This window comes from Leguminivora glycinivorella, chromosome 13 (assembly GCF_023078275.1).
Source record: "Leguminivora glycinivorella isolate SPB_JAAS2020 chromosome 13, LegGlyc_1.1, whole genome shotgun sequence".
In the NCBI taxonomy this organism is placed as follows: domain Eukaryota; kingdom Metazoa; phylum Arthropoda; class Insecta; order Lepidoptera; family Tortricidae; genus Leguminivora; species Leguminivora glycinivorella.
Window position 1 is genome coordinate 21,949,864 of NC_062983.1, and position 18,587 is coordinate 21,968,450.

At 43.0% G+C, this 18,587-nt stretch overlaps 1 protein-coding gene across 1 annotated transcript in view; it reads left to right on the forward strand.

Annotated features, from left to right (window-relative positions):
- LOC125232443 (kinesin-like protein Klp98A) overlaps window positions 1-18,587 on the forward strand; it is a 76,029-nt gene that overhangs the window by 21,068 nt on the left and 36,374 nt on the right. The window contains exons 9-20 of the mRNA XM_048138101.1: window positions 3,078-3,190; window positions 4,530-4,700; window positions 5,549-5,788; window positions 6,167-6,356; window positions 6,763-6,937; window positions 7,681-7,837; window positions 8,406-8,579; window positions 11,903-12,013; window positions 12,728-12,856; window positions 16,025-16,193; window positions 16,698-16,836; window positions 17,932-18,160. Coding sequence (XP_047994058.1) covers window positions 3,078-3,190; window positions 4,530-4,700; window positions 5,549-5,788; window positions 6,167-6,356; window positions 6,763-6,937; window positions 7,681-7,837; window positions 8,406-8,579; window positions 11,903-12,013; window positions 12,728-12,856; window positions 16,025-16,193; window positions 16,698-16,836; window positions 17,932-18,160 — 1,997 coding nt within the window. The remainder of the gene's footprint in view (window positions 1-3,077; window positions 3,191-4,529; window positions 4,701-5,548; window positions 5,789-6,166; window positions 6,357-6,762; window positions 6,938-7,680; window positions 7,838-8,405; window positions 8,580-11,902; window positions 12,014-12,727; window positions 12,857-16,024; window positions 16,194-16,697; window positions 16,837-17,931; window positions 18,161-18,587) is intronic.

An 18,587-nucleotide genomic window follows, 5' to 3' on the forward strand; every position in this document is an offset into this window, starting at 1 on the left:
CATCGTGTACTTGGAACCCCCGCGGCCAGATTGCCGATCGGTTTTGGTGTCCGCCCGGTAAACAGACGCACGCTCAGGATGCAGGACGCTGGCTCGAATTCAGATCTGGACATTCTGAAAGGGATTTTTTTTTTTTTTCGCAAACCTTTACGATGTCTTTGACCTACACAATGAGCGATGTACAGGAATCACAGGGTCTTCTCGCGAGGCGCCTCTCCGATTAGATAGCTCGCGAACATCGTCAGGACACCCTCGCAGCAGTGCGGCTCCTCGTCCGGTTATTGACGTCTTACCTCGTTCAACTATGGGTGTCCAAACCACGTTAGGACGTAGCATCTTTAGAATTTATCTGTTCTCACTTCGGCGACGGAGGAGTCCTTGGTCAAAATAGAGTGGGAACGGTTTCACGGGAACTGGAAAGAGAAGAGTGGATACCATAGTGTACGGGATGTCAGCTGATAGCGGCGCCCGGCGTCACATTGGAGGGTAGTATCAGCCTGGTCAGCAACAGAGTCTGCAACGATACCGTAGCAGACGGAGCCTGGATAGTCGTGGTCGTGGCACCATTGTAGGGGAAGACAGTGTTCGCGGTGAGCGTGACATCTTAGGCGCGACGGGCGTTATCAGCGTGGCGGCTAGCAGCACCAAGGGCCCACATCAGCAATCTTACCAGCTTGTCACTGCAGCAGACGCTGTTATGTTCGGCGGTGAGATTGAGACGGCCGTCGTCAGCTCGAAAGGCGTCTCGATGCCCTGTCGCGTCACGCAGTATCGTGCTCGGTGGCCTTCTCGAGGTGGCCGCCGTCAGCGCGGGAGGCACCGGCGCAAGCGTGGCAGTCAGCTACATCGGTGAACAGCATCAACAGAGTTCGCGGCGTCGTCACGGCAAACGCGGCAGGAAAATTAGCGACGCCTTCGCGGTAGCCGCAGTATTGCGCTCGGTGGCGCGATGAAGGTCGCCGCGTCTACAATCTTACCTCGTGCGATCGAGGCGACATCAAGGCGCCAGCATGAGCGTGTCGGCCGACGACACCGGTGGAAAACTTCAAGTAGCTTGCGGCGTTGTCACGGCAGACGCAGCAGAAGGATTGCGACGCCTGTGCAGCGGTTAACAGTATTACGCTCCGCATCACCACTGAGGCGCCAGCATAAGCGTGGCGGCCAGCAATACTGGTGGACAGCTTCGGCAGGGTCGCGTCTCGCGTCGTTGTCACGGCATATGAACGCTCTACATCACCATCGAGGCGCCAGCATAAGCGTGGCGGTCAGCGATACTGGTGGACAGCTTCAGCAGGATCGCGGCGTTGTCACGGCAGATGAGCTCGCTGCATCACCATCGAGGCGCCAGCATAAGCGTGGCGGCCAGCGATACTGGTGGACAGCTACAGCAGGTCAGCAGGATCGCGGCGTTGTCACGGCAGACGAACGCTCTGCATCACCATCGAGGCGCCAGCATAAGCGTGGCGGCCAGCGATATTGGTGGACAGCTTCAGCAGGCTCGCGGCGTTGTCAAGGCAGACGCACGCTCTGCATCACCATCGAGGCGCCAGCATAAGCGTGGCGGCCAGCGATATTGGTGGACAGCTTCAGCAGGCTCGCGGCGTTGTCAAGGCAGACGCACGCTCTGCATCACCATCGAGGCGCCAGCATAAGCGTGGCGGCCAGCGATACTGGTGGACAGCTTCAGCAGGATCGCGGTGTTGTCACGGCAGACGAACGCTCTGCATCGTCACCATCGAGGCGCCAGCATAAGCGTGGCGGCCAGCGATACTGGTGGACAGCTTCAGCAGGATCGCGGCGTTGTCACGGCAGACGAACGCTCTGCATCGTCACCATCGAGGCGCCAGCATAAGCGTGGCGGCCAGCGATACTGGTGGACAGCTTCAGCAGGATCGCGGCGTGGTCACGGCAGACGAACGCTCTGCATCACCATCGAGGCGCCAGCATAAGCGTGGCGGCCAGCGATACTGGTGGACAGCTTCAGCAGGCTCGCGGCGTTGTGGCGGGGGCAGAAGGTGGCCGCGCTGGTAGCCTGCGTATTGACGACTGATCACTAACGGCACGGCGCTCGCGTCGGGGCAGCAGCAGACATACTTACAGCGTCGCACGCGACGCCTATGCGGCGGCCACAACGTTGTTCGGCGGCACCGCAGAGATGGCCATCGTTAACGAGGAGGCAACTTCTACGTAACCTCGGCGGCGCCGACGCGCGGACAACACTGCCGCGGTCAGCGGCGCTATCGCAGCGCTACAGTAAGTTTCGGCGTCGACACGTGGCTTGGGGCCTCCGCACCGAATCGGAATTCTTTCTAAAATAATATGAATCCGCTCACCCATTCGTCGGAGAAATTCAAACCTCCTTGGAGCGCGGTATTCCTCCACCGCGCCCGCCGCCGCCGCCGCCGCAGCCCGCAGGTCGCCTTTTAATACGCGGATAACACTTCCTACTTTAGTCTCGGAAATGCGAATAGTTTAAAAAGAAAACTGATTAACGGTAACGATTTTTGCAGCATGGAACTTTCTTACAAAAAAGTGGGTAGAATCATAAAGCACCGCTCGTTCATTTCTATAGTGAGAACCCCGAAAGACGAATAATGATCGCTAGCGAGGCATAATATATCTCATTATTCAAGACGAACGAGCGCAAATTAAAAGGGAGGAAAGAATTGACGGATGAAATTGAAAAATTTCATAATTCCGAAACGTTATAAGCCACTTTTTAAATAAAAACACGAATAACTCTGGTTTGACCAGAAATAACAAGGAAATAGAAACTAAAAGATTAATTTCGAGACACCATGCTGTAAAAATGTTCGAACGGAATACGCGACAACCGGTCACTTCGGCGTTCGACGAAACAATGAGGGTGGCTGGTGGCGAGTCGGGGCGCGGGGGGCCTTGTGTTGCAGGTGGGGAAAAACGGGACTACCAACATCGCGGCGGTGAGACGCCGGAGCGACTTACAACGAACGATGGCGCCATCTATCGGTTCGATGCGACGTCTGCGACGTACTCTCTCTATAAAGACCTCGGATATACAAACGGCACAAATAATATGTTTTTATTTTTTATTCTAGATCGAAATCAAAAAGGAGCGAAGAAGGTGTTCATTCCGTACAGAGACTCGGTTCTAACTTGGCTCCTGAAGGATTCCTTGGGAGGAAATTCCAAGACTATAATGATTGCCGCTGTGAGTAAAATGTTTGTCAACAATAACAATAACGACAATTCTTAACCCTTTGAACGCTTTGAGTCACATGTCCGCGTCGTACAGCTGCGTTCGTGACCAACAAAATGGTCCCGACGGAAGACCAGCGCTGAACCTCGGGTTAGCATTTATGCTGAGTCGGGACCATTTCGTGGTTATTTTATTTATTTAATCGTATGGCATAAATAGGTTCACAGGTATACAGTATTTTATATCATGAAAAGTATGTCACAAATTGATGTCCAAGGTTCTCAGCCATTGAGCTGCGTCAGGAGTAAGTGAGATCAGGTCGTCGGGACTTCCTGGGTAGGCTCTGAGGGGGCACTCCTGAACTATGTGTTGAACAGTTTGCGATTCGGCGCCACAGTCACATCTAGGCGAATCAATCCAGCCACAAAGGTGTTTGAAATGGGCAGTACGGCCGAACCCTGTCCGCATTCTGTTTAGTTTGCACCATTCATGACGCGGGAGATTAAACCCCTTCAATTTTGCACCGGGTGAGACAAGGCTACTCACAGAACCGTCCGTCTTTAACTGCCAGTCAGAAACCCATTTTTCGTTAAGACTACGACTGGATTCTATTAGAGCCCTAGCCAGCTTAAAAGGTGGGTGACGAGATTTGAGTCGGTGGTAACCTTGGTTAAGGAAATCTTGGCGCCCGGGGAGATCCACTCTGGCTAATAGTTTGTGGGTTTCTCTGATAAGAGCCTCTTCCCTTCTCAGTCGGGGGGGTGCGATGTTGCTTTCGTGGTAACTTATATGTTTTAATTTCTTTTCTGTTATTTGCTGTTTCTGTTTTTTTACTTGTGTATTTTTTGTAGTTGTCACGAATAAATAATTGATTGATTGATTGAGTCATAAATAAAATTCCCACTCATAAGCACGCCACATGCAGCCATAAGCACAGTATAATAAAGAGTACTATCGTACAGTATGGCCACTTCCGCTCCCCGCTGAAAGTGCCGCCCAACCTCCCTCGCGGTTACCTCACAGTTACTGCCTGTCAAAAACGCGAACAGCCGACCTGTCATATCTCACTCATACAAGCATGGTACGCGTTCACCTACACGAGCTTAGAATGTGTGCTAGGAACGCGCTTCTTTCATATATTTGATCGCCAGTGTCCGAGATGTGCCATAAGTGTCGTGACTAGTTACGAGCCCAATAGCTGTTCTCAGCATTCGAGATGTTAATAGCGCTTTTTTCAAAAGGTTTTAAATACATTCCAACTAAAATTAATGATATACAAAACTTATTCACTGCACCCGAAAACATAAAATATATAAATTATTCGTTTGTTTAATTCATAACATATATTCAGATATCCCCCGCTGACTGCAACTACGGTGAGACGCTGTCGACACTCCGCTACGCCAACCGAGCGAAGAATATTATCAATAAGCCGACTATCAACGAAGATCCCAACGTCAAACTTATACGGGAGCTGCGCGAGGAGATCGAGAAACTGCGGGCGCAGATATCGCACGATACGGTAATTATTGAAAATAAATACTTGAAGAAAGACTTTGTAGATCAAATTGTGATTGACAATTTTTTATTGCGACTTTAGTGAACTATAATGAGTTTGACCACGTGTTACAACGGACAATAGAACGACAAGCGTGCACTAAAGTATTATGTGTGGTGTGTCATCTTAAATGTTGACAAAATGCTCGGAGGCTGGTGATGAACTCATGTGAAACTGCGGGCGCAGATATCGCACGATACGGTAATTATGGGAAATAAAAACTTGAATGGGATATGGGTAAAATTGAGGCGTAGGCGAGAGGCTGGGAAACTGTTACTGCAATGTCACAATTTCGTTTTTTCAACCCCTTAGTTACCAAGGGTGAAACGTGAGTAGTGTCATGTGCTTTGCCTACCCCTTTATGGGATACAGGCGTGATTTTATGTATAAAAATCCTACAATACGTCTACGCAACTAAAATAAAATGATGCATGCCATATGCACTGGTCCCACCGCAAGCTAGTAAGTTATAAAAACGAACAAAAGATAAGCACCCCGGTGCAAATAAAAGAGACACGGCGATATTGATAGCTCACCGCTGGGCGAGTAACAATAAACATCGCCGTGTCTCTTTTATTTACACGGGACTGATTATCTTTTGTTCGTTTTTATAGCCGGTAGCTCGTAGCTCACTAGTTCGCGGTGGCACCAGTGCCTAAACATCATAATCTACATACATGTTAGTTATTTTTAGTGTTTGATCGAAACTAAACCCTCAGGAGGTTTATAAGCCGACTTCTTCTAAACTAAAAAAGTCAGTCGTTGGTCGCGAATTATTTTGTCAGATACTTTTAATCTTCAATTTATTACAGGATCCCATCGAGGCTGAACCAGCCGTGCTCGCAACACTCCAACGCAAAGAAGCCCAAGAAAAAGTCCTCACAGAGAAATGGACGGAAAAGTGGCGGGAGACGCAACAGATCTTACAAGAACAGAAGGCGCTGGGACTAAGAAAGAGTGGCTTAGGAGTTGTACTAGACTCCGATATGCCACATTTAGTGGGAATAGATGACAATCTGCTGTCTACTGGAGTTACTCTGTACCATCTCAAGGTAAATGATTCATATGAATAGGTATTACGAGATCAAAAGGCGCCGGGACTAAGGAAGAGTGGTTTAGGAGTGGCGTTAGACCCAGATATGCCGCGCCAGGCAAGCAGACATGCCTGTCATGCTTGTTAGGCAGGACGCCTTTGAATGATCCACGGTTATTTTCATTAGACTCTCGATATTTCGACGCACTTGCATGCATCATGATCACGGAAAACTGTGTTGTGTAGTTTTCCGTGATCATGATGCATGCAACTGCATCGAAATATCGGGAGCTCGACAAAAATCAAAAAGGTAATCACGGTCTATATCCCGGTCAATATAAGTCTGAGGACGCCTTTGATCAACTTATTTTGTGCTAATATTTTATTTTGCTCGCAGGAAGGTGAAACAGTAATCGGTACAGAAGAATACAGCCCGACACCAGACATAGTGTTATCCGGTGCTGGAGTGCTGCCCCTACACTGCAAGATCACATTACACGAGGGTGTGGCGACACTGCACCCGGCGCCTTCAGCACACTGCTGGCTCAACACTGTGCTTCTGGACAAGGCGGCTAAACTCAGCCAAGGTTCATTTATTTAAAACCTTTCTACCAAAGCTGTTCCTTAGTCCTTACATGTCCCAAACGTATTTGAACCTTGAGCGTTTTCATCCTTTCAAGCCATACTACGTTTACCTACATACGCGCCAGTGTAATTTCAACTTTAAGGTCCTAATTTAAGATTCATACTAAGTACCTTTATCTTTCGAGAAAAAAATTCATCTGTCGAGCAAAATTCATTGGAATATATTTCGATTTTTTTTTGAGAATACCTTGTAGATTTGTGTGGTCTTGTGATAATGATCTTGGAGACAACAATACCATGAAAACGCTTAAAACTTTGCCCATTTAAGCTATAAAAATCTCCCCAGTGAGAAAATTAATTCACTTTGATAAAACTAATTTTAACGTGTCTCATTTTGTTGGTATCCAGGTTGCATCCTCCTCCTCGGCCGAACCAACATGTTCCGCTACAACGACCCCGCAGAGGCAGCTAAACTGAGACAGGAGGGCAACGCGTCTGTCATGAACCTCTCCCGCTTATCTCTACTCTCCTGGTCCACAACTGACTTGGCAGCTAGCACTGAGAACCTTAACACTACCCTATCGTGAGTTAATATGGCTTGTTGTATGGAGACAGGAGGGCAACGCGTCTGTCATGAACCTCTCCCGCTTGTCTCTACTCTCCTGGTCCACAACTGACTTGGCAGCTAGCACTGAGAACCTTAACACTACCCTATCGTGAGTTAATATGGCTTGTTGTATGGAGACAGGAGGGCAACGCGTCTGTCATGAACCTCTCTCTCTTATCTATACTCTCCTGGTCCACAACTGACTTGGCAGCTAGCACTGAGAACCTGAACACTACTCTATCGTGAGTAAATATGGCTTGTTGTATCGAGACAGGAGGGCAACGCGTCTGTACTCTATCGTGAGTAAATATGGCTTGTTGTATGGAGACAGGAGGGCAACGCCTCTGTCATGAACCTCTCCCGCTTGTCTCTACTCTCCTGGTCCACAACTGACTTGGCAGCTAGCACTGAGACCTTAAATACTACCTTATCGTAAGTAAATATGGCTTAGTTGTTAGTGTATGGAGACAGAAGGGCAACGCCTCTGTTATGAGCCTCTCTTGCTTGTCTCTGCTATCCTGGTCTACGACCAACTTGGCAGCTAGCACTGAGAACTTAAATACTACCTTATCGTAAGTGTAGCAACTATCTTTTTGCAGGAAAATAACGCTCAATTTACAACACGGTCGTTATAATTCTCATTATTGGTCTAGTTACCAACATTGGACTTTGTCGTAAGCTAATTTATTGTTTTACTGATAGCTGAACTTGTTTGGCAGGGACTTGGAAGGTGAGATCCGGTGCGAAAGAATAGAAGCTCAGCGCGCTGAGTTAGAGCGAGAGAGACAACAGTTCATTCTGCAGCAAGAAGAGCGGCAACGACGCTGGCACAGAGAGAGGGAGGAGCTACTTGAAGCACAGAAAAAGCTCGATGAGGTATGATTATCATATGTCAGATAATAGGCGAGACGACTAAAAAAAACTAATTATTCCGTCAGTTAGATTATCAAAGAATTTTAGACACGTATTTTTTCTTTTTTCTCGTAAACGAAAAATGACGATGGTACAGTGCGTTGGAGTTTCGCATGACGTCACGCCTTGGTAAAATTTTTACTTAGAAGTGACGTTACAAGCCCCCACTCCGGAACTTTGATGCTCTTTATCTTTGTTGTATTTTTTCATTAATTAGGAAAAGCGAAAAATACCTGTGTTCAGTATTTTTGGACGTCTAACTGACGGACTAAACAGAATGCAATTTTTCTTTATGTAGTCGTCATCCCTATTGTATATGTATATATCACGTGTTTTTGGTAATTGTAAGTCACCTTCCTATGTTTTCTAAGAAACCTCAAGAATTACGGTTATTATACATATCTTTTGACTATGAATGATGGAGTGATTGTATTGTACCTCCTCTATTACCAGCCTGGAATCTGTTTAGGTACATGATTTTCTTATTTTGATTATATGTAAAGAGTGTTAACAATACCTAATATTCGTACAGGAGCGAGAAGCGATGGAGCGCGAATACGCAGCGGCGTGTCGGCGGTTATCCGGCGACTGGCGCGCGTTAGAGCGTGGTTGGACGCACCGGCGGCGAGCGCTGCGCTCGCGGCGGAGAGAGCTCACAGCCAGATCCGAGCGGCTAAGGGCGCTGGCTGACACACACACGAGAGCGGTAAGCGTTTAGATTTGTGTTGTGTGAAGATACCAAATGAGTAGTAATATAAGTAGAGAGGGAAATTGGACACACCGCTGCCGAGCATTAAGGTCTCGGCAAAAAGAACTCGCTGCTAGTTCCGAGCGGCTAAGGGCGCTGGCTGACACTCATACAAGAGTGCCAAGAGTGGTGAGTTGTAACGTTAAGACTAGTGTGAAGTAAGAGTGAGAGTGAAATACTAGCAGGCGATAGGGTATAGGTTGGACGCACCGACGGCGAGCGTTGCGGTCGCGACGAAGAGAACACACCTCCAGATCCGAGCGATCACGGGCGCTGGCTGACACACATACAAGAGCGGTAAGTTTTGTACACTTATAGGAGCGGTTAGTTAGTGCGTAGGCCATTCTCTTTTTCTGCAAGGGTCTTCTACTTAACCAGACAGTCAAAGTAAACCAGCTCTTTTATTGTCTACATGACAATATAAAACAAAAAGGAGGTGATGTGTCCAAGGGTTTACCCTTGAATCACCGACAGACACTTGTTCGAATATTATTTCAAAGACAACGTTTCAAATAATTTCATTTCATCGACAGTTCATATTGTAGAACAATCGATACAAGTAAAATCAAACCGTAGACTTTTATTTCGTAGATAAGTTATTCCGAGTATACTTTATATCGTGGTATTTTGTTTCATATTTTTTCATTTCATTTTGTTTCACATTAAATACAATTCATTACGCATAACATTATTTCAATTATGATTCACAGTCACAGTTCTAACCTAACCTAAACCTACTTAAAAACAGGTTCGTTGTTGTGTAGGGTCGCAGTTGTAACCTAACCTAAACCTACTCTGCAATACGTTTGCTTCTGTGTAAATACAGGTCGAACCTAACCTAAACCTACTCTGTAAACTATTTGTTTTTGTGTGTGGTCACAGTTCTAACCTAACCTAAACCTAATTTAAAAGCCATTCGTTGATGTGTAAGTTGCAGTTCTAACCTAACCTAAACCTACTCGGTAAGCCGTTTGTTTCTGTGTGATCACAGTTCTAACCTAACTTAAACCTACTCTGAATGCTGGTCGTTTTTGTGTGTGGTCACGGTTATAACCTAACCTAAACCTAATTCAAAAGCCATTCGTTGTTGTGTAGGTCGCAGTTTTAACCTAACCTAACCCTACTCGGTAAGCCGTTTGCTTCTGTGTGATGTGTGCCAATGGTCACAGTTTAATTATGGACGTATGTGATATGTCACGATAAAATCGATAATTTGAAGTTTCCTAGAACAGAAACAACTTTAAATGTGTAGTACGACAAATGAGAAAGTTTTGTAATAATACGTCGAATAAATGAATTGCGATGTTTTGTAGTTCTGCTGTTTGAAGTACTTTGAAACGAATCAGCGATGAAGAAATAGTACTTGAATAGTATTTACGATAACTAAGAAAAATTCAAATAAATAGTAGTTGAAACGAAATTACTCGAAACAATTTTACTCGAACTAAAGTTTCGATGATTTGTTGTCGATGAAATGATATTCGATGAAAAGTTTGTCGGCGAAACAAGGGTACACCGTGTCCAAGGTAAGTGATCGACGTCAAGCATGTGGGTACTTAGAAAAATGTACGTGCTTACAGTATAGTTCAATGCATCCACTGTTTTGAGCAAGAATACAGAAAAATCTAATATAGATATGAATGTCGGATACATATGAAACTACTGAAAAGAAATAAAAACAGTTTTTTTTATTCTTTCCGGGAATAATTTACTTATTGCTTAGTTTTTAATGCCGTTTTTTGCGTTTTACTTTAAATTTATCTCTAAATAAAAGTCAGTCTCTCGTCAATATCATTTATTACTAATGTAAATTATTTGCGTTTTGAACTACTTTCATGTAACCGCTGAAGCGGTACAAATGTGTCGTAAAATAGGGGATACCCGCTAACGTGCATTAAGAGCATAAAATAAATGGCTATTAGGAATTACTTTCCCGAACTGTTTTCTTATTTCATGCATGACAAATTCCATTAAAAACTTATAGATTTAGTCACGATATAAATTAATAATGCTGTTAAAGTGGCAATACCGCCTATTTTTAGTGCAAGTGCAGCAAAAAAAAAAAAAAGTTTAAAGGGACAATATGTGTCTGTGTCTGGCAACAATTGGTGTCTTTCTCTAACATTTGAGTAAGAGAGTCACCATTGTCACCAAGCAGTCAATTTAGCGGAACTTGCACTAAAAACTAGGTTTTAGGTACTTTCAACTTTTATAAATCCAGGCGAAGAGACTGAATTAAAGATGAATACTGGTCAATGAACTGTATTGAAGCGAAAAGTGAGGATAATGAGTATCGAAACTTGATATCGCAATTATTGGCGGTTTCCCGCTTCGTTGCGTCACCACATGCGATCGATGTGTCAGTTGCAATCTATACTGCGGTGCTACCATTGTTTCTCGTATTCATAAATGTGTGATTGATGTTGTAAATGGGTCATTTGTTTTCTGTAAATGGGGTTTTACAGAGTGTTGTACGGCTTTATGTATGCATGCACAAAGCCGTGACGGGTTGCGGAAAAAAGCGCACCTTTGCCTAGCATACCTAGGTATGCGCTTTTTTCTTCTAGAAGTGGTACACTATATTAACACTATCGAGAACCAATAGTAACGTTGCTCGTATTAACGCGAACAATGAGATGATTGTTTTTATACATATTTATTCTCACTATTTCGCGCCCGCCGCCCCATTCGGCCGCATGCTATCATTTTACCTATTTTATCATTTTAATTATTGATTCTTAGATATTTTATAGTGTAACTTTTTATATTGCTTTAGTAGTCTTGCCTAAAATTGTGCATTTTATTTTTGTTTCTGTGTGGAGTTCCGAATTGTTTTGTGGTTGTGAGTGATACATGTGCATATTTAAATGAGACTGGAGGAGTCTGTTCTTAAAGAAATGGTGAATATTATAGCTTAAGGTTCTACCTTTTTGATAACACTAAATAATATAAATTGAAATAAAAGCACTCTTAAGATGTTATCGCGTACATTTATAGACATCCCCGCGTTTTGAGTCAACCACAGGATATCTGCTAAAATATAAAAAGTTTGGACCTTATTTCAAATTCGTTAAATCGTTATACGCCATATATTTCGTTTACATTGATACATTATATATGATTAATTATCTCGATAACTGAAAACAAGAATAAAACAAAACTTAGTTTCTGCTCATTTTCAAATTTAATACTAACTTTACCTTTGATATAAGAATGATTGAATGAAACGAACGACCACTGAACGATTCGGAGCCACGTTTTTACGTTATAATTTGCATTAGGCGGACCAGGAGGACTCACACGTGGCGGATCTGCGCGCACGCGTCGAAGAGAAGCGCGCCGAACTGGAGCGCGTGCTGCGGGTCGAACTTGCGGCGCAGGGCATCACTGAGGTAGGACGTGAAAGGAGCATTTCAGTGGCTGTCCCGTGCAAACGCATTATTTTTCGTGTGTTGCGATTATTTTTTTCGGCGTTTAAGGCATGCAATCAGTTTTTTGTGCATAATTTTGCATATTTTCGTGGAATGCTCTTCCTTTCAAGAATAAGCTAAAGGAGTGTGAACGGACGCTATACTAGCCGTTGGATACGAAGGCTTTCTGTTTTGATGACAAATTCTCATGGTGTTGACAAAGAATTGTGAAATTTGGGATAACATTTAGATGTTGATTTTTTATATTTCTTAGTATGGACGTTGCATGTCGCATGAGTACTGTTGCAAGCTTTTATTTTAGTTTAGCTTAATTGGTTGTTTCGTTATACAGTATAGTTATTCGGTCTGTGATAAATATACTAAAGACAAACGCACAAGTGATCCTGTAAGGGTTTTGCCTTTCTATTTTGAGGTACGGAATCCTAAGAATTATTAACAATACGCGGTCAGGATTCAAGAAGCTTTTTTTAGCAAATCTGTACTTCAGTCAGTTTATTGATTTAAACTAACACGATCTTCACTCATATTATTAAATTAAAACGGGAACGGGACGTAAGTTTTACGCGATTAAGTCCCGTTTTAATTTAATAATATTTCAGTCAGTTTTTTCGATATCAAAATGTTCATTCACAGTCGTGGTAGAATCTACCTAACTTATTTTTAATATGCCCACAGAGCCAAACCCCAAGTCCTTCGAGTCCAACTTCGCCCAACTCCGAAACGTCGACGGAGAGTCTGATGCATTTACTACAACAGTGCGAACCCACCACCGCCGCTACCATACGTGACACTGTTGACAGACATGTAAGTAGTTCTAGTAGACATTGCTGAAGGTAGAAAAAAATAAAAAATAAACTGTAGATATTTCCAAGATACCATATTCCCTACTCGAACACCGGTATTGGGACGGGTACTGCAGTGGCCGGGTGGTCTAGTGATGAGGACGTTAGCAGAGCACAAGAAACATGAAGGGCCCGGCTACGATTTCCGGCTCGGCATTGGTATACTTGCTCACATTTTCACCACTCACCAAATCTTAGCACTAAAAAAGCCGGCGAATTTGAAAATTGTAGTGCCCTCCGGCCAATTGACTTCGTAAAACGCGTGCCTCCCTAAACCTTGACGTTGGCGGAATTATCGTCAAGTCATAAAGCTTAAAAATTTATTGAAAATGTAGGGGCGAAGGTTTACTTCCCATAGAAAATTTGAATTTCGCGCCACTTTTCAGTGCCAAAATTTGGTTGACCGTCTATCCATCCATACTAATATTATAAATGCGAAAGTAACTCTGTCTGTCTGTCTGTCTGTCTGTCTGTCTGTCTGTCTGTCTGTTACGCTTTCCCGCTTAAACCACGCAACCGATTTTGATGAAATTTGGAACAGACAATCTTTAGACCCTGAGACAGAACATAGGCTACTTTTTATTTCGAAAAAAAGGGATGAAGAGGTTGAAAAAGAGGTTGAAAGTTTGTATGGGATTTCTTAATTTTAAATGATAAAACCATGAAACTTTATATTTTAGCACTTGATAAGAAATCATTAAACATATATTTAAAGTCACATACAGGTCGAACGCGATTAATTAACATTATTTTTACCTTTAAAATAAACATGGTGGGAAATAAACATTAACTAAAAGCGGGTAGATTATATTTATTTGTCTACCCCGAACATTTATATAAATTAATATCGGGTAGTTTTGTGTTGTTTACATCTCCGGCTCCGGTGACATTTTGCTGGGACGTCAGTCTTCCGCGACCACGGCCAGTGCAACCTGGCCGAAACGTTGGGAAAAAAGGTAAAAATAATGTTAATTAATAATCGCGTTCGACCTGTATGTGACTTTAAATATGTGTACAAAGCGCGAGAACTTAAAGTGTTATATCATTAAACATCTTGATAAGGGATAGGGATAGGGATAGGGATAGCGATAGGGATAGCGATAGGGAAAGCGATAGGGATAGCGATAGGGATAGCGATAGGGATAGCGATAGGGATAGCGATAGCGATAGCGATAGCGATAGCGATAGCGATAGCGATAGCGTTAGCGATAGCGATACGGATACGGATAATATGGGTATCGTTAGAGGGATACGGATAATCGGTCGGCGGTCTCTTACAATCAATGTGCTCTAAGGCGATCGTTGTTTGCTTGCTTGAAGATTACGTTTGCGATAAGTATAAGCAAAATGTAAAAAATTGTAAGGGATAATAGAAAAAAGTACTTTTTACCCACCGATCATAGTGTCGAAATACGGGCTATGTGGGATGTTTATAAAGGTTTCCCCAGCGTATATAGAATTACCTACGCTGTGGTCGATGTGTAATATTTCTACAATCATTGCAAGCAAAAGTATTATGTGCAATCGAAATAATCGCAGATAAATATACCTACAGAGAAACCTACGGTCCCTACGGATCCAAATGAAAATCTTAATGAATACTTTTATTACGCGGGCGAAGCCGCGGGTAAAAGCTAGTAATATAATATATCAAACGTGCCTATAGTTCTATTCCATAATGTAGGTATTAAGCATGTTAGTGGAATGTATATCATAAAACAAATGTGTTTATTGTATCCTAACCAACCAAAAGAATAACAAGAAATTATTCATAATATTGTCTTCGGTTACCGCGATAGTTACTCATGAAATAAAACTATGGAAACGGATTAAATCGCGTATAATGAATTTAAAATACATCCCGACGTTTCAAACTCTTTACAGCGTTCATGTCATGGATAAAGTCAATCATGCTATAAAGTTTGACAAGCCTCTGGTTCTCGCTAAGGAGAAGCGATATATACCCAGAATGTTGCGAGAGGCCATTGAGATCAAGAAATATCCAAACTTTAATAGAGAGGATGGCTTTACTTTACCACCGGCTTGGGATCCAGTAGTACATCTGATAATGGAACAAGCACGACGAAGGCTGTGAGGCATTTGTGTTGTATGGTGTTGGACATTTGCAGTTTGTTTCTTTGTCAATTTTGTGTAGATTAATTGGTTAATTATTTTTTAACAGAGTAATGGTAAAATTTTTTGAATATTGTATAACTGGCTTTATTAATAGTGTGTGAACCTGCCTTAGAAATCTATATTATTTGTGGTCATGGTTCGTTAATATTTCTTGTAAGTGGGTAGCTTTTGCACATTTTAATTTTTCCTCAGTCACCCGTTGACCACGAACGCTGTAAAGAGTTCGAAACGTCGGGATGTATTTTAAATTCATTATACGCGATTTAATCCGTTTCCATAGTTTTATTTCATAAGAAATTATTCATTCACAACATTGTAGCTAACGTGTTTGTTGTCAGCAAAAGTCAACGAGTTATACGTTTAATAATATCTGCGTGACATAATACATTACCTTGTTTGTGCTCTTAATCAGACGAGGCAATGCCCTTTAATCGTTAAAAATCACTGTCGATTGCGTGAAACGATGCTTTGTGGCGGGTGAAAGTTCGCTAATCGGAGCTTAGAATGTTTCTAATCTTTTTATGATAGAAGCGAATTGCAACAATATATTGAGGGTATAGTAGTTTATACTACAATTTTATGATAAGATACCCACTCATAATATTTAATTATTTTGTTTTTTTTTCATCGATTACGGTACGGATGCTGCTGTTTTAAAAATTTGATTCAGAATTTATCCTTCTGATTTTATGTGGTCAACTAAATCCTGGCACTAAAAAAGGCGGCAAATTTCAAAAATGTAGTGCTCGCCGGCGAATTGTCTTCATAGAGCGCTTGCCTTTCTAAATCTTGAGCCGTATCGCTTAAAAATATTGAAAATAAAAACATAAAACATAAAACATAAAGTAGGGGCGAATAAAATAAAGAAAAAAAGAATAAAATGTAGGGGCGAAAGTTAAATTCCCATTCCCAAATTCTGATTTCGCGGCTTTTTTTACTGTCAAGATTAGTCATAAATATCCTAACAACTGAGATAGCTATTTTTTATCAACAGAAAAAAGAGCTATTAGAATTGGAAGGCGAACTCCAAAGCCGCGTAGCGTCGGTGGCGTGTCACCGCGTCAAAATAGAGAGACTACAGGCAGAACTAGCGCTGTTGGGGACGCAAGACTTGGGGCTCAGACATGCGCTAGCGTCAGACCTTAGTCCCACGGATAGAAGAGGTGAGTTTACTATGCTTAGTTAGAGGATCAGCACTTTTTGAGGAAATAAGCCTTAATTTTTATCACGCAGAAACGTCTGTAACAGAAACGAACTTGTGAGCTGCACCGACAATGCAGACGATCTTAGGTTCGAGTCCTGCCGGAAGTACCTGTGAATTTTGAAATTTTCCTTTAATTTAAACCCAAGTCAAGTGGGAGCCAATTATAATAACTAACTCAACAGTCTTACCCCCTTATTCATAAACGTGCTCTAAAGTTATCAAGCCGATAAAGTTCGTTTGTCCCTTTCCGACGTATTGGTGCGATAGAAAAGGACAAACGAACTTTATCGGCTTGATAACTTTAGAGTACGTTTATGAATAAGGGGATTAATGATTACTTAGATATGCTGAGTAAGGAAAACACTAAAATAATTTTTAACATAGTTTTTTTTTTATAATCAATAAAAGTCAAATCTGTTATTTATTAATTGTATTATTAGAGATTCCCCTTTTTTGTATTTAGAAGGCGACAACGATTTGTCTCCCGGCGAAGGTGTGAAGAGGAGTAAATCCGAATTAGTACTGAGGCACACGCCACGAGAGGAGGCATTGGAGCCACTGTCAGCGGACGAGCGAGAAGTGTTCAGAAACAAGCGGCTCAGGTCAGTTATGTTTTTAGATGTTTCATCAATTTTATTCTAGGACTGAGGATATGCTGGATATCACACTATAAGGATACAAATCCAGAGTGATGATGATGATGATTTTGAACTCACAGTTTTATATTTATAAAATAGGCCAGTTTCTCATACTTAAAATAAAATAATTTATGCAGTGCACGAAATAAAGCACCACATAATTAGAAGAAAAATATGGACAGTAGTTTATGTTTAACTTTAAACTTAATTTCTATTTAATAAGTCAAAGAGAAAGAATTAAGTAAAATTAACCGTGACGTCACTCCTCAGTATTTTATAGTAATTGCATACTAGCAAATCGTTTTGACAGTTCTTATTAAGAAGCTGATTTGACTAGTAGGAAACTAGCATATTGTCCCGGTGTAGGATTTGGCAGGTAGTCCCACATTTCGGCCAGAAGTCTGCACTCGCGGCCGCAGCACTGCTTAGTTGCTTCTACTACTTTTTTATATCTGGTTTGTGACATGCAATAAACGATTCTATTCTATTCTATACTAACTGAAAAACCACTGGTCGTATGCGCGGTGAAAAAGTTCCTTGGAAATGAACCGAAGCATGTCAAGCGTTATTGCGACATAATTAAATCGTGAGTGACCCGCTTAATAGTATTTTATGCAACAGGCGTTTAAAGGAGGTCAAAAAAGACGAGTGGCGTGGGTAACAATTTTAGGCGAAGCCGAAAATTGTTATTAAGACGCTACGAGTATTTTTTGACTCAGTTAAACACCGTTGCATACAATACTTTTTCTACGACCATGCACTTACTTTTTAATAGTTTTCTAGAATAACTTTCGTGAAATTCGCACTGTTCCCTGTATTTTGACTTGTCCTCTGTAATGATCCTGCACTCACCCTGTCGCTCGCAACCCCCGGCGCCCCGCGCACCCACGCTATATCCCTTAAAGACTACCTGACAATATTTTAGGAGCTATATCGTATGCGCGGGTGCGCGGGACGCCGGGCAGGACGAATAACAGTTCGGGAGTAGAAAAAATATTGTAAATATGTTCGAGTCTCATGGGAGTTTTATAATTAAAATTGAAAAACCTCTTGTTCCAGCCTAAGCCTCAGCCTGGACCCGCTCGCCTCGCCCAACTCGTTCCCCGCCGACGACACCTTCCACACCGCCGCCTCCTCCCCGCCCGCCTCGCTGCCCACGCCCACGCCCACGCCCACCACCGCCGACGTCTCCGCGCTGCCCAGCGAGCCCACGCCCAACTTCCGCCTCGGGCCCGCGCCCGCGCCCGACGACAGCGACGACATGTCCAGCACCGAGGACTGCCACAAGGTGACTATAGTGACTCCTGCCGCTGTGTGACGTCATCCCGTGTAACGGAGGTGTCTAATAATTGTATTGACCCATAAATGCACATTGGGTACTCGTCAAATCTGTAGGAGAATAAGCCCCTTCGGTCGCGTACGTAACCGCCGGTTCGTAACCAGATGCCATCAAAGATTGTTTCTATTTTGTACGAGATCAGTTACGATCGAAGAGTTTTTCCCCTTTGCAGGAAACTCTTAGCAGGTGCAAAACAATAGGTAGGTTAGGTTTGTTAGGTAGCTTTAGATGCCCGAAGGGCAGACAGTCTAGAAATAGGAGCACCGCATAACGGGGCTCCTGCGAAATAATCGTATTTCGAAAAATACGATCGCAATAGGTTTCTTTTCTTATTAATAAAAACTCTTGAATTGCAAGTGGTTTCGGACAAGGACAA